At 43.7% G+C, this 16,534-nt stretch overlaps 1 protein-coding gene across 1 annotated transcript in view; it reads left to right on the forward strand.

The window, feature by feature from the left end:
* The window catches only part of LOC129854818 (mucin-2-like), a 34,037-nt gene extending 20,107 nt beyond the window's left edge, over positions 1-13,930 (forward strand). The window contains exons 29-46 of the mRNA XM_055921961.1: positions 28-202; positions 406-653; positions 1,042-1,225; positions 1,713-1,926; positions 2,743-2,766; positions 3,143-3,318; positions 4,938-5,007; positions 6,995-7,095; positions 7,231-7,262; positions 7,535-7,712; positions 7,985-8,089; positions 8,821-8,861; positions 10,699-10,821; positions 11,211-11,315; positions 11,755-11,883; positions 12,847-12,886; positions 13,103-13,226; positions 13,524-13,930. Of these exons, the coding sequence (XP_055777936.1) occupies positions 28-202; positions 406-653; positions 1,042-1,225; positions 1,713-1,926; positions 2,743-2,766; positions 3,143-3,318; positions 4,938-5,007; positions 6,995-7,095; positions 7,231-7,262; positions 7,535-7,712; positions 7,985-8,089; positions 8,821-8,861; positions 10,699-10,821; positions 11,211-11,315; positions 11,755-11,883; positions 12,847-12,886; positions 13,103-13,226; positions 13,524-13,734 (2,280 nt within the window). The 3' untranslated portion in view covers positions 13,735-13,930. The remainder of the gene's footprint in view (positions 1-27; positions 203-405; positions 654-1,041; positions 1,226-1,712; positions 1,927-2,742; positions 2,767-3,142; positions 3,319-4,937; positions 5,008-6,994; positions 7,096-7,230; positions 7,263-7,534; positions 7,713-7,984; positions 8,090-8,820; positions 8,862-10,698; positions 10,822-11,210; positions 11,316-11,754; positions 11,884-12,846; positions 12,887-13,102; positions 13,227-13,523) is intronic.
* Positions 13,931-16,534: the final 2,604 nt, after the last annotated feature.

Below are 16,534 nucleotides of genomic sequence, written 5' to 3' on the forward strand. Positions count from 1 at the left end.
AATTTTCTATTGTCTCGAAAACATCAGCAAAATGAGACTTTCTGGCTGTGCAACTGCACTTTGGCCAGATGCATTGAAAACAACACCATTGAGATCATCCCATACGAATGCCCAGAGCCTGAGCCAATCACATGTACCAATGGCAAGAAACCAGTGCTACAGTGGGATGAGTTCTACTGCTGCCAACACTACGTGTGTGACTGTGAGTTGTGAAAGCTTCTTCTTCTTCTCCTCTGACCTGGTCAAGAAGGTCGATGGCCATGTCCAGTTTCTGTAATAACATACACGTCCTTATCACTAACATTTGGAATAACAGTCAATATAAATATTACTTCAGAAAAAAAAATTGTTAACAGAGGATCGTAATGTCTGTCTGCTTTAAAACAGTGTTTATTTTCATTACAGGTGTCTGTGAGGGTTGGGGAGACCCCCATTACATCACTTTCGACGGGCTCTTCTACAGCTTCCAAGGGAACTGTACCTATGTGCTGATGGAGGAGATGTGGCCGCGTCACCAATTTAAGATCTACATCGACAATGTCAACTGTGATCCCACCGAGGATGTGTCTTGTCCTCGAGCCATCATCGTGTCCTACCGCTCAACAGTTATAACACTGAAGAATCACAACCTCATTGGAGCTGCTCAGTTGGAGGTAAATTAAGTGGATAAACTGGCTCAGAAATCAATATAAGCAATTAAGGCCGTATATACGTTGAATGGCTAGATTTGGGGCCTAAAGGACTGGGAAAAAAATCTTTGAAAATGAAAGACAATTCTCTTCCATTATTTCATTCTCTGAACTGAATTGTGCATTAGTTCTCAACATCCGTAGCTTTCATTGATACAAAATATGAAGTTGATGTTCTCCATCAACTTAATTCAACCTGTAATGTCATGATATTAGTAAGTCACTTTGCCTTTCTTTAAGAGATCCTGAAGATGGATTGATCTCTCTCTTCCATCCCCTTTTCAGATGCTTTTCTATCCCCCCATCCGTCCGTCTCTCTTTCATCCCTCTCTCCCTGCCATCTGTATTTCAGGCTCTTATTGATGGAGTTTCCCTGAGACTACCCTTCACACGGCACGGTGTGAAGGTGATGAACTCTGGTATCAACATGGTGTTGGAGATAGCACACCTCCAGGTGGTAGTTACCTTTGGTGTCACTGGCTTCAGCGTCAACCTTCCTTGGCAACACTTTGGCAACAATACACAGGGTCATTGTGGTAAGGACTTAGTTTCATTCATTTGTTGTCCTCAAACTCTGTATCTTGTGCATTTAAACAAACAGCTATAAGAGCTGAGAAATGATTGTGAATCACTTAACTTAAACAGAGAGAGGTCACGTGGTATTCTGAGCAGGGTGTGAGAAAGACTAATGGAGTGGTCCTTGAATTGATGGAAATCATTTATCCAAGGTTGGAGGTGAACAACTAGCCTGGTCCCAGATCTGTTTGGGTTCTTTATACCAAAACCCTATGGTTGTTGTCAGATATCGAACCATAGGGTTTGGCAAGACAGAACAAACTGATCAGGGACCAGGCTAGCAAACAATGGTTTGGGCTTTCCTGTCTGGTGTCTGATATTTTTACTGTATGTGCTGTACTAAATGTGAGAAAGCTTCAACAAAGGTTTCCAATGTATGTATTACTTTTAATAGCTGCAAAGGTCAAAATAAACGACTTGAACCTGAACTGTATGAATCTCTTTCAGGAACATGTAGCAACAACCAGGCTGATGACTGCATGTTGCCAGGAGGTCAGCTGGTGGAGAACTGTGCTGTGATGGCAGACTACTGGCAAGCCAAGGACATCTCCCAGCCTGACTGCCATTTGCCACCTGGAATCCCCACCAACTCTCCTCTCCCTGAACCCACACAGAAGCCATGCAAGCCAGACTCCTCTGTCTGTGATCTCCTGAAGGACAGGTAAACCTCCCTAAAGGCACTGTGATCTCCTGAAGGACAGGTAAACCTCCCTAAAGGCACTGTGATCTCCTGAAGGACTGGTAAACCTCCCTAAAGGCACTGTGATCTCCTGAAGGACAGGTAAACCTCCCTAAAGGCACTGTGATCTCCTGAAGGACAGGTAAACCTCCCTAAAGGCACTGTGATCTCCTGAAGGACTGGTCAACCTTCCTAAAGGCACTGTGATCTCCTGAAGGACAGGTAAACCTCCCTAAAGGCACTGTGATCTCCTGAAGGACTGGTAAACCTCCCTAAAGGCACTGTGATCTCCTGAAGGACAGGTAAACCTCCCTAAAGGCACTGTGATCTCCTGAAGGACTGGTAAACCTCCCTAAAGGCACTGTGATCTCCTGAAGGACAGGTAAACCTCCCTAAAGGCACTGTGATCTCCTGAAGGACTGGTCAACCTTCCTAAAGGCACTGTGATCTCCTGAAGGACAGGTAAACCTCCCTAAAGGCACTGTGATCTCCTGAAGGACTGGTAAACCTCCCTAAAGGCACTGTGATCTCCTGAAGGACTGGTAAACCTCCCTAAAGGCACTGTGATCTCCTGAAGGACAGGTAAACCTCCCTAAAGGCACTGTGATCTCCTGAAGGACAGGTAAACCTCCCTAAAGGCACTGTGATCTCCTGAAGGACAGGTAAACCTCCCTAAAGGCACTGTGATCTCCTGAAGGACTGGTAAACCTCCCTAAAGGCACTGTGATCTCCTGAAGGACAGGTAAACCTCCCTAAAGGCACTGTGATCTCCTGAAGGACAGGTAAACCTCCCTAAAGGCACTGTGATCTCCTGAAGGACAGGTAAACCTCCCTAAAGGCACTGTGATCTCCTGAAGGACTGGTCAACCTTCCTAAAGGCACTGTACATGTTCTCTAATAAAATATCATGCTTAGGGTGATCACATTTAAATGACCCAAATGCAGGACTGTGTGGGAATGTTGCCAGCTACTCCATTGAACAGTCTGTCAGGAGTTTAAGTAAAGTTAGAAGTCCTGTTGTAACGATCAACAATCTAACTTATCACAGGCTAAATTCTCACATGCAATGATATAGCTCTTTACCTCTAAACTATACACAGAAGTGTGTTTTGTGTCTGACAGAAACATATATGATTCTTACAGTGTATTTGGAAGGTCTGTTTCTCATATACCTTCATCTCTGGTTTTCAATCCACAGCATCTTTGCAGCCTGTCATCCGTTTGTCTCGCCTGACAACTTCTACAAGGGCTGTGTCTATGACAGCTGCCACGTGTCCAACCCAGCGGTGGAGTGCACCAGTCTGCAGACATACGCTGCTGCCTGTGCCCAGTTTGGAGTATGCATCTACTGGAGAAACCACACCGAGCTCTGTGGTAGGCTTACTGTACTCGTTATAAAAATCCAGACTCACCATGTTAAATAGGACTCACCTAATAAGGATAGATAAATAAGTTCACCATTGAAGAGATAGGAAGTACTATGTAGATGACCAGGAACCAGGAACTGTGTAGATGAGACCAGGAACAATACTATACTAACACAACTTAGTATGTGTTGTAGATCAGACCAGGAACAATACTATACTAACACAACTTAGTATGTGTTGTAGATCAGACCAGGAACAATACTATACTAACACAACTTAGTATGTGTTGTAGATCAGACCAGGAAAAATACTATACTAACACAACTTAGTATGTGTTGTAGATCAGACCAGGAACAATACTATACTAACACAACTTAGTATGTGTTGTAGATCAGACCAGGAACAATACTATACTAACACAACTTAGTATGTGTTGTAGATCAGACCAGGAACAATACTATACTAACACAACTTAGTATGTGTTGTAGATCAGACCAGTAACAATACTATACTAACACAACTTAGTATGTGTTGTAGATCAGACCAGGAACAATACTATACTAACACAACTTAGTATGTGTTGTAGATCAGACCAGGAACAATACTATACTAACACAACTTAGTATGTGTTGTAGATCAGACCAGGAAAAATACTATACTAACACAACTTAGTATGTGTTGTAGATCAGACCAGGAACAATAGGGGAGGGGGGTTTCTATTTGTAAATATTAGATTAGTGCATTTTTGTAGTTGAAGTGATAAATGATGGAGATAGTGGACATCCTTGTCTGGTTACCCTTTGTAATGTGTTTATAGCATGGGGCTTCAGTCCTACAATCAACTGATTGTAAATAATTATTCAGAACATTTTCCCATAGTGATAACACGTTTTACATTAGCAGTTGTCACAAAGTGCTTATACAGAAACCCAGCCTAAAACCCCAAACAGCAAGCGATTCAGATGTAGAAGCACGGTGGCTTGGAAAAACTCTTTAGAAAGGCAGGAACCTAGGAAGAAACCTAGAGAGGAACCAGAATCTGAGGGGTGGCCAGTCCTCTTCTGGCTGTGCTGGGTGGAGACTATAAGAGTACATGGCCATTAAGGCCAGATCGTTCAACAGCAGGTTCAGTAGAGAGAGAGAGAGAGAGAGAGAGAGAGAGAGAGAGAGAGAGAGAGAGAGAGGGTCGAAACAGCAGGTCCGGGACAAGCACATCCGTTGAACAGGACAGGGTTCCATAGCCGCAGTCACAACAGCAGAAATTGGATCAGCACTACGACCAGGTTGACTGGGGACAGGCACAGCCAGGAGTCGTCAGGCCAGGTAGTCCTGAGGCATGGTCCTTGGGCTCAGGTCCTCTGTGAAGGGAGAGAGAGAGAGAGAGAGAGAGAGAGAGAGAGAGAGAGAGAGAGAGAGAGAGAGAGAGAGAGAGAGAGAGAGAGAGAGATAAATTAGAGGTAGCATACTTAAGATCACACAGGACACCAGAGAAGACAGGAGAATGATACCAGATAGGACATTCTGACCCTAGCCCCCCGGCACATAGACTATTGCAGTATGTATACTGGAGACTGAGACAGAGGGTTCGGGTGTCACTATAGACTGAGTTGTATCTTTCTTCAACAGCCAGCGACTGTCCAGCTGACAAAGTCTACAAGCCCTGCGGTCCTGCAGAACAGCCAACCTGTGATGACAAGTAGGTTTCTATTTAGAGATTGGCTAGCGGCATGTTTTATGTTAACTTCTACTGCCTCAGAAACCCGGATCCGGGAGCACCCCCCACCCCCCACACACTGTTTAGCATAGCTAGCATAGCTTCACAAGTAGATAGTAGCATCTAAATATCATTAAATCACAAGTCCAAGACACCAGATGAAAGATACAGATCTTGTGAATAAAGCCACCATTTCCGATTTTTAAAATGTTTTACAGGGAAGACACAATATGTAAAGATGTACATCTATTACCTAAAAACACATTAGCATAATCCACCATCTTTTATTTGTCCACCAACACCAGTAGCCATCACCAATTCGGCTAAACTAAGATATTTATAGCCCCTAACCAACAAAAAAACTCATTAGATGACAGTCTGATAACATATTTATGGTATGGGATAGGTTTTGTTAGAAAAATGTGCATATTTCAGGTAGCTGCCATAGGTTACAATTGCACCCACCGTCACAAATGGACTAGAATAATTACAATGAGCAACGTGTTTACCTAACTACTAATCATCAAACATTTCGTAAAAATACACAGCATACACTAATCGAAAGACACAGATCCTGTGAATACAGACAATATTTCAGATTTTCTAAGTGTCTTACAGCGAAAACACAATAAATCGTTATATTAGCGTAGCACATAGCACATAGCAGCCCAGCATTGATTCTAGCCAAAGTGAGCGATAAAAGTCAACATCGCCAAAAGATATTAATTTTTTCACTAACCTTCTCAGAATTCTTCCGATGACACTCCTGTAACATCATTTTACAATATACATATACAGTTTGTTCGAAAAGGTGCATATTTAGCCATACAAAACCGTGGTTACACAATGAAAATAGTAGCAAAACAAGCCTGAAAATGTCGGTCGCCATCTTTCAGAGTGATCTGGTTTAATTAATAGCTAATCATATACTTGACTAAAAAATACAGGGTTTACAGGAATCGAAAGACAAATTAGTTCTTAATGCAACCGCTGATTTACATTTTTAAAATTATCCTTACTTTTCAATACAGGGTTCGCCAAGTGAAGCTATACCAAACAAAATGGCGAAATATGCGTTTAAAATATTTCGACAGAAACACGATTTATCATATTAAATATTGCTTACTTTGAGGTGTTCTTCCATCAGATTCTTGGGCAATGTATCCTTTCTATGTTATAAACGTCTTTTGGTCGATAGATGTCCTCTGTCCTTCGAAATGTCCACCACCAACGACCGACACCCCAAAACGTGTCCAAAGTTTCAGAGTGCACAACAAATAAATTCCTCTAAAATCGCACTAAACGGATATAAATTGCTATAAAACTGTTCAAATTAACTACATTATGATGTTTTTAACACCTAAAACGAGTAAAAACATGACCGGAGAAATATTGCTGGTTAGAAAACGATTTGGAACGAGGCAGGTCCGATGCCCTTCACGCTTCAGGCGCACGACGAGAAAGGGCGGTCTCTATACATTTTGGTCTTTTATACTGGCTGTGAATATCCCATCGATTCCATTGAAAGCGTGATGACGTACAGACACCCAGAGGAAGACGTAGGCAGTGTCGGTTTCTTCATAGCATTCACTGTCGCCTTAAAAACAGACCCCAGATCAGAGGTAAAAAAAATTGAAATCTGAACCCTGTCATGAAAAGTGCTGTAGAAATTGTTCTGTACAACTCAGAGACAAAATTTCAACTTCTATAGAAACTAGAAGGTGTTTTCTATCCAATAATAACAATAATATGCATATTGTACGATCAAGAATTTAGCACGAGGCAGTTTAATTTGGAGACACAAATATGCTAATGCGGAACAGCACCCCCTATAGTTCCAAGAGGTTAACTGAGGTAGACAACGTTATGACTGTCAAATAAAACAAAGGGAAAAGACCTACCGACAGTTAAAGATAGAGTTGCTGTACATTGGAAATAGGAGTTGTCACTGTAATGTTGTGTTCTACAGTCCAGACGAGTCTAGGATGAACTTCACCACAGAAGGCTGCTTCTGTCCTGATGGGATGAAACTCTTCAACAAGGAATCAGGGATCTGTGTTGATAAGTGTGGTGAGTGTTCCCAGTTACTGCCATTGGTCCATTTCATGTTGACGATACAGAGAAGATGGTTAGGACTTTAGCCTTTTCAAGGATGTTTCAGGTCTATGAATGTTCTACTAAATGGTGGTGTTTGTGTTTTTGAAGGATGCATTGACCCTGAAGGTGTTCCGCGAGAGGTAAGTTAGACCTTTTGGTTTCGATTCATCGTTATTTTATTTGACTAATTAATAATAGCCTGTTATCTAGTCCACTGGCTCTGTCATGGATGATGCCAGAGGTTTCTATGAGGACCTACTTACAGCGTCCACACAGCATTATTCCACATTGTCTGAAACCCAAATGCCCCCCTTATGCCCTAGATTTAGCCCCCTATGACCTATTTAGTGCACTACATTTGACCAAACCCATTGATAGAATCACACTCCCTTCTTGTTGTATCTCATCCCAGTTCAACGAGAGGTTTGAGTACAAGTGCCAGGATTGCGTTTGTTTGGAGTCCACCAAGGCTGTGACCTGTAAACCCAAGGTCTGCTCCAAACCACCAGTAGAGATATGCACCGGGCCAGGCTTTGTATATGTCAACCAAACCGATCCATCCGATCCATGCTGCTCCAGCCTCGTCTGCCGTAAGGATCTCCCAACACTTTTTCACCTTACATATTATAATCAGATCTATTTCAACAGTATTGTGCCGACCTGAACCGTACTGTGCAGGCTTGGATATGTTCTTTTCACATTGTCATTTTCCAGCACGGTTCCAGGAACTGTGGTGGACGTGTAACCAGGCCAGTGCCGTACAGCTGGGCTCAGCTCAGTCGTGTTGAAAACACACACATAGTGAAGACATGAATCAGCTCATATTATAATGTCCATACTCTGCTATTGTTTCCCCCTCTAGGTTGTGACAGCAGCACTTGCCCACCAACCAACATGAACTGTCCTATTGGGTTCGTGCCAGTGGTTTCAGTCCCGGAGGGAAAATGCTGTCCAGAGCACACATGTGGTAAACTCTCTTTACCTAGATCTACACTATCTAGACCAGGGGTGTCAAACTCATTCCACGGAGGGCCTAGTGTCTGCAGGTTTTTGGTTTTTCCTTTCAATAAAGCCCTAGACAACCAGGTGTGGGGAGTTCCTAACTAATTAGTGATGTTAATTCATCAATCAAGTACAAGGGAGGAGCGAAAACCCGCAGACACTCGGCCCTCCGTGGAATGAGTTTGACACCTGTGATCTAGACTATTTACATGTGGTAAAGTCTCTTTGTCTAGATCTATACTATCTAGACTATCTACATGTGGTAAACTCTCTTTACCTAGATCTATACTATCTAGACTATCTACATGTGGTAAATTCTCTTTACCTAGATCTATACTATCTAGACTATCTACATGTGGTAAAGTCTCTTTACCTAGATCTATACTATATACACTATCTACATGTGGTAAAGTCTCTTTACCTAGATCTATACTATCTAGACTATCTACATGTGGTAAACTCTCTTTACCTAGATCTATACTATATACACTATCTACATGTGGTAAAGACTCTTTACCTAGATCTATACTATCTAGACTATCTCCATGTGGTAAAGTCTCTTTACCTAGATCTATACTATCTACATGTGGTAAAGTCTCTATCTTGTATTGCTGTGTTTTTATTGCTGAGATAATCATGGATTGGTTGTCTGTGTCTCTCTCTCAATTGGTTGTTTGTCTCTCTTGTCTCTTCCAGAGCCTAAAAGAGTTTGTCTTCACAAAGGCGTTGAATACCTGGTAATGACAAACTGTTCTGCTCTCTCATCTGAAATGTTTATTACATAAATAAACACTGTTTATATATACTTGTTTTAATATATTGCAGTACATGTACAGTAAATCTCATGCGCTATATGGGTTGATGTCAAATAGTTTCGAAGAGAGTGGGTTTCCTTGTTCCAATATGTCAGAGAGAGTGGGTTTCCTTGTTCCCCTGTGTCAAAGAGAGTGGGTTTCCTGGTTCCCCTGTGACAGAGAGAGTGGGTTTCCTGGTTCCCCTGTGTCAGAGAGAGTGGGTTTCCTTGTTCCAATATGTCAGAGAGAGTGGGTTTCCTGGTTCCAATATGTCAGAGAGAGTGGGTTTCCTTGTTCCAATATGTCAAAGAGAGTGGGTTTCCTGGTTCCCCTGTGACAGAGAGAGTGGGTTTCCTGGTTCCCCTGTGTCAGAGAGAGTGGGTTTCCTTGTTCCACTGTGTCAGAGAGAGTGGGTTTCCTTGTTCCAATATGTCAGAGAGAGTGGGTTTCCTTGTTCCAATATGTCAAAGAGAGTGGGTTTCCTGGTTCCCCTGTGACAGAGAGAGTGGGTTTCCTTGTTCCACTGTGTCAGAGAGAGTGGGTTTCCTGGTTCCCCTGTGACAGAGAGAGTGGGTTTCCTGGTTCCCCTGTGACAGAGAGAGTGGGTTTCCTTGTTCCAATATGTCAGAGAGAGTGGGTTTCCTTGTTCCAATATGTCAGAGAGAGTGGGTTTCCTGGTTCCCCTGTGACAGAGAGAGTGGGTTTCCTTGTTCCACTGTGTTAGAGACAGGTGGTATCATTGTTCCACTGTGTTAGAGACAGGTGGTATCATTGTTCCACTGTGTTAGAGACAGGTGGTATCCTGGTTCCCCTGTGTTAGAGAGAGTGGGTTTCCTTGTTCCAATATGTCAGAGAGAGTGGGTTTCCTTGTTCCACTGTGACAGAGAGAGGTGGTTTCCTTGTTCCCCTGTGTTAGAGACAGGTGGTATCATTGTTCCACTGTGTTAGAGACAGGTGGTATCCTGGTTCCCCTGTGTTAGAGACAGGTGGTATCATTGTTCCCCTGTGTTAGAGACAGGTGGTATCCTGGTTCCACTGTGTTAGAGACAGGTGGTATCATTGTTCCCCTGTGTTAGAGACAGGTGGTATCATTGTTCCCCTGTGTTAGAGACAGGTGGTATCATTGTTCCCCTGTGTTAGAGACAGGTGGTATCATTGTTCCACTGTGTTAGAGACAGGTGGTATCATTGTTCCACTGTGTTAGAGACAGGTGGTATCCTGGTTCCCCTGTGTTAGAGACAGGTGGTATCCTTGTTCCCCTGTGTTAGAGACAGGTGGTATCCTTGTTCCCCTGTGTTAGAGACAGGTGGTATCATTGTTCCCCTGTGTTAGAGACAGGTGGTATCCTTGTTCGCCTGTGTTAGAGACAGGTGGTATCATTGTTCCCCTGTGTTAGAGACAGGTGGTATCCTGGTTCCCCTGTGTTAGAGACAGGTGGTATCCTTGTTCCCCTGTGTTAGAGACAGGTGGTATCCTTGTTCCCCTGTGTTAGAGACAGGTGGTATCCTTCTTCCCCTGTGTTAGAGACAGTGGAAATCCTTGTTCCCCTGTGTTAGAGACAGGTGGTATCCTTGTTCCCCTGTGTTAGAGACAGGTGGTATCCTTGTTCCCCTGTGTTAGAGACAGGTGGTATCCTTCTTCCCCTGTGTTAGAGACAGGTGGTATCCTTCTTCCCCTGTGTTAGAGACAGTGGAAATCCTGGTTCCCCTGTGTTAGAGACAGGTGGTATTCTTGTTCCCCTGAAGTAATGTGTAATGTAATGAGTTTCTTGTTCTTCTAGCCCAATTCTAAAGTTCCAGGATCGGAGTGCCAGGAGTGCACCTGCACCAACAAAGTGGACCCCAAGTCTGGTCATTACCAAATTGACTGTGGATTCATGCAATGTGACAAAGATTGTGAAAAGGTAAGAACTGGTATAGCTGCCGTGTCTGCTCACATTTCAAATATTTACCAAAAGTTGAAATACCATTGAGTACCTTAAACTTATTCAGTCAACAAGTTTTTATACTTTAATCGGCTGGTTTCCTAGACCCAGATTAAGTAATTAAGTAAACTTTGTCTGATTCAGAACTGCTGACAGATTAATCCTAGTCCTTGATTTTAAAAAAAAATCTCAATTGGAAGTGAGGCATCCGGGCGGTGAGGCATCTGTTCTTGAGTTATTCTATTCTATAGAGTCTACTGGGAAGGCAATCGGTTATATTCACACTTTAATAACATGTAGAACTATTATCATTATCATTATTATTAGGTGTTGCCGCAAGTCACTCATGTGTTCCTCTTGTCCTGCAGGGATATGAGTACCAGGAGCCAGACTATTCCTCAGATGACTGCTGCGGTAAATGTGTTCAGACCCACTGTGTCCTCCAGATCAATGGGACCAAGCAGTTGTTGAAGGTAGGTAGCGGTTCTGTCAGTTTAACTGTCACAGATTAACTAAGAAGTAGCAAGTAGTTCTCTGATAAATATCTATATTGTTGTGTGTGTGTGTGGGGGGGGGGGGGGGGGGGCAAGCTTCCCCATAATGTGAGGACAGAGGAGTGCCTGCCCATCTTCCTAAAACCTCTGACACCCTACCTCTTTAAAGAGTGTCTTAAATAAATCCCAGTCCGCCCCACCCCCTACGATTGTGATATGTTGTTGTCTCACTTAGCTATCTTATGACAAATGCACTAATGTAAAAACGTTTTGGATAAGAGCGTCTGCTAAATTACAAACATTTGTGTGTGTGTGTGTGTGTGTGTGTGTGTGTGTGTGTGTGTGTGTGTGTGTGTGTGTGTGTGTGTGTGTGTGTGTGTGTGTGTGTGTGTGTGTGTGTGTGTGTGTGTGTGTCCAGCATGGAGATACATGGTCAGCTCCTGGTGACAAGTGCCAGCAGTACAGCTGTGTGAAAAACGGTGATAGCTATCTGACCCAGAGCTCCAACATCCATTGCCCACCCTTCCAGCAGGCCAACTGCCAGCCTGTGAGTACAGTACACAACATAACAAGAACAGAAAGGCCAGCCTGTGAGTACAGTACAGTACTCAACATAACAAGAACAGATAGGCCAGCCTGTGAGTACAGTACTCAACATAACAAGAACAGAAAGGCCAGCCTGTGAGTACAGTACATAACATAACAAGAACAGATAGGCCAGCCTGTGAGTACAGTACACAACATAACAAGAACAGAAAGGCCAGCCTGTGAGTACAGTACTCAACATAACAAGAACAGAAAGGCCAGCCTGTGAGTACAGTACACAACATAACAAGAACAGAAAGGCCAGCCTGTGAGTACAGTACACAACATAACAAGAACAGATAGGCCAGCCTGTGAGTACAGTACTCAACATAACAAGAACAGAAAGGCCAGCCTGTGAGTACAGTACACAACATAACAAGAACAGAAAGGCCAGCCTGTGAGTACAGTACAGTACTCAACATAACAAGAACAGATAGGCCAGCCTGTGAGTACAGTACTCAACATAACAAGAACAGAAAGGCCAGCCTGTGAGTACAGAACACAACAGAACAAGAACAGAAAGGCCAGCCTGTGAGAACAGGACACAACATAACAAGAACAGAAAGGCCAGCCTGTGAGTACAGTACTCAACATAACAAGAAGAGAAAGGCCAGCCTGTGAGTACAGGACACAACATAACAATAACAGAAAGGCCGACCTGTGAGTACAGTACTCAACATAACAAGAAGAGAAAGGCCAGCCTGTGAGTACAGTACTCAACATCACAAGGACAGAAAGTCCTGCTCACTGCATATGCTCTCGATTACCTACCTTATTGATAATTTTTCGATCCACAATCATTTTCATCAGATCCACAGTACAGTAGACACACTATACCAGTTTTCATTTGACAGAAATATTACTTCACTTATCCTAATACTAAATGTATTATGCAAAGAAAACGTTGAAACTTTTTTCTCCACAGGGTTCCATTCAGACCGCTGCAAACGGCTGCTGTATAATTTGTAAGTATGAAAGTTAAATATTCAAAGCTGTCAACAATTTCATATAAGGATTGGAATATGATCAGATTCATGCATCATGAAACAACTGATATTCCTAATTGATCATGATTGAGAAGGAGAGCCACCTTGTAGTGAGTGGACTCAAACAGGTGCAGCTCTTTTTCATGGTCTTCACAGACGGTTCATGTATAATGGTGTGTCTCCCTCCAATACCAGGTGTGGAGAAGGACAAGGCCTGTAAGATAGGATCCATGAAGAGTTTCATCAACCACAAGAACTGCCAGTCTATTGAGGAGGTGGAGATGCCGTACTGTGAGGGATCCTGCAACACCTTCACCAAGTGAGTGTGGAAACAATGCAAATATCACCACCAAGTGGAGCCTCATAACAGCCACAACACCATGGGGAGGTTTCCACTATCCACTTTAAGCAGAGTGATGGACTGAAAATCATTTGAAATGAATCTCTATTGAACATGCTTCTTAGTCCAGGACTCGGTTTAATCTGGGGGGAACATACCCCCCATATTTATTTGTGTTTTGTGAAACATGTCATTTGTTGAGGTGTCTTTGTCTCTTGGGAAGTAGATGATCTCTTTACTCTCTGTGAACACCTCTCTTTCACTCCCGTCCTCCAGGTACTCTGCGATGGCTGCGTCTCTGGACCACTCGTGTGCCTGTTGCCAGGAGTCCCGGTCCAGTAACCGCACGGTGGACCTACAGTGTCTGAATGGAGATGTGGTGCCCTACACCTACCTACACGTGGAGGAGTGTAACTGCAGACACAGCGACTGCCACAGAGCCATTAGGGTGCCTGTCCGTAAGACACGCAGCAACACGCTGGTGTAAATGGGATTCGTACTAATCCAGATGGGACAAGTCCAGCACCAATCCACTCCACTCGCTGCTTACTAAAGAAGACCCTGCTTCACATGGCTGTTATTTATCTAATCGCTTTGATTTATATGTCAAATGTAGGTTAAATGATATTTAAAATGTAGAAACTTATGCTTACTTATCTTATTAAAATGCAACCCTTCAAATACTTATGTCCGTTGTTTGTTTTCTTGTAGAAGTCCATGCACCTTGTTAAGGAAAGATTTGTTTTATTAAGCTGTGAAACCTCTTTAGCCTTCTTCACACTGGCAGTTTGAAGTGATTCCCCTCCAAAACATGTTGCATACCCAATTAGAATCTGTTTATTTTCCAACAGTTTGAACAGCCAAAAAGAACATGGAAGCAGATATTTCCAGCCACATTTCAAACCACCTTCGTAGGTCATACGACTTGTGTCTGAGCGGTCAAATCTCGCTCAATTTGACCTCAGGCGGTTTTTAGACTGTTATTTGGCATATTGCTTGCCAGCTACTTTGTTCACAGTTTGACGAGAACGTTTGGTAGCTAACTAGCTTGTGAATCATTTACAAACAAATTACTGAATGTGCTAGAAAGCTAAACAGCTACCTAGCTAGCTAGTGGACTGCTGTGGCTAGCTAAACAGCTACCTAGCTAGCTAGTTGACATGCTGTCGCTAGCTAAACAGCTACCTAGCTAGCTAGTTGACTGCTGTGGCTAGCTAAACAGCTACCTAGCTAGCTAGTTGACATGCTGTCTCTAGCTAAACAGTTACCTAGCTATTTAGTTGACTGCTGTGGCTAGCTACACAGCTACCTAGCTAGCTAGTTGACATGCTGTCGCTAGCTCAACAGTTACCTAGCTAGCTAGTTGACTGCTGTGGATACCTAGCTAGCTAGTTGACTTCTGTGGCTACCTAGCTAGATAGTTGACTATTGTGGCTAGCAAAAAACCGACTTGTTTTGAAGGTTGGAAAATCTTGTCCTTTGAGACATTAAAAGTGTTCTTACACTCTGATTCTGAACATTCAAAGCAACTAGGAAACGTCCATGGCAGGCAATATTGTCACCTTAGCTTGCTACTTAACGTCTGAGTGTTAGGAAGCATGAGCGCCACCACCAATCAGCCTACACCACTGCTCACACATTACTAAGACAACTAGCATAGCCATGTCAGCAAATGACTGCTGTCTGAATACACACATGAAGGTGATTTGGTCACTTGTAACTGCTTAGACAGTCAGTATTCCAAAACAAATGTGAAAAACAAAACTGATCTGAGCATTAAATCCTGCAGTGTAAACAAGGCTTTAGCTCTTAGGTGAATGGCAGTTAGAGAGTCATCCCTGACATTATAATACAAAAATATATATTTGTTGTTTCCTGTTTTATGGACAGTGTCAAATCAAATCAAAATCAAATCAAATTTTATTTGTCACATACACATGGTTAGCAGATGTTAATGCGAGTGTAGCGAAATGCTTGTGCTTCTAGTTCCGACAATGCAGTAATAACCAACAAGTAATCTAACCTAACAATTCCACAACTACTACCTTATACACATAATTTCCATCAATTCTCATTATTAAAGTGGCTGGAGTTGAGTCAGTATGTTGGCAGCGGCCGCTAAATGTTAGTGGTGGCTGTTTAACAGTCTGATGGCCTTGATGGCCCAGTTTAACAGAAAAACGGCCCTGATGGCTGTTTTTCAGTCTCTCGGTCCCTGCTTTGATGCACCTGTACTGACCTCGCCTTCTGGATGATAGCGGGGTGAACAGGCAGTGGCTTGGGTAGTTGTTGTCCTTGATGATCTTTATGGCCTTCCTGTGACATCGGGTTGTGTAGGTGTCCTGGAGGGCAGGTAGTTTGCCCCCGGTGATGCGTTGTGCAGACCTCATTACCCTCTGGAGAGCCTTACGGTTGTGGGCGGAGCAGTTGCCGTACCAGGCGGTGATACAGCCCGACAGGATGCTCTCGATTGTGCATCTGTAGAAGTTTGTGAGTGCTTTTGGTGTCAAGCCGAATTTCTTCAGGCTCCTGAGGTTGAAGAGGCGCTGCTGCGCCTTCTTCACAACGCTGTCTGTGTGGGTGGACCCTTTCAGTTTGTCCGTGATGTGTACACCGAGGAACTTAAAACTTTCCACCTTCTCCACTACTGACCCGTCGATGTGGATAGGGGGGTGCTCCCTCTGCTGTTTCCTGAAGTCCACAATCATCTCCTTTGTTTTGTTGACGTTGAGTGTGAGGTTATTTTCCTGACACCACACTCCGAGGGCCCTCACCTCCTCCCTGTAGGCCGTCTCGTCGTTGTTGGTAATCAAGCTTACCACTGTAGTGTCATCCGCAAACTTGATGATTGAGTTGGAGGCGTGCATGGCCACGCAGTCGTGGGTGAACAGGGAGTACAGGAGAGGGCTCAGAACGCACCCTTGTGGGGCCCCAGTGTTGAGGATCAGCGGGGTGGAGATGTTGTTACCTACCCTCACCACCTGGGGGCGGTCCGTCAGGAAGTCCAGGACCCAGTTGCACAGGGCGGGGTCGAGACCCAGGGTCTCGAGCTTGATGACGAGTTTGGAGGGTACTATGGTGTTAAATGCTGAGCTGTAGTCGATGAACAGCATTCTCACATAGGTATTCCTCTTGTCCAGATGGGTTAGGGCAGTGTGCAGTATGGTTGCGATTGCGTCGTCTGTGGACCTATTGGGTCGGTAAGCAAATTGGAGTGGGTCTAGGGTGTCCGGTAGGGTGGAAGTGATATGGTCCTTGACTAGTCTCTCAAAGCACTTCATGATGAC

The sequence above is a fragment of the Salvelinus fontinalis genome, chromosome 5 (genome assembly GCF_029448725.1).
Source record: "Salvelinus fontinalis isolate EN_2023a chromosome 5, ASM2944872v1, whole genome shotgun sequence".
NCBI classification, from domain to species: Eukaryota; Metazoa; Chordata; class Actinopteri; order Salmoniformes; family Salmonidae; genus Salvelinus; species Salvelinus fontinalis.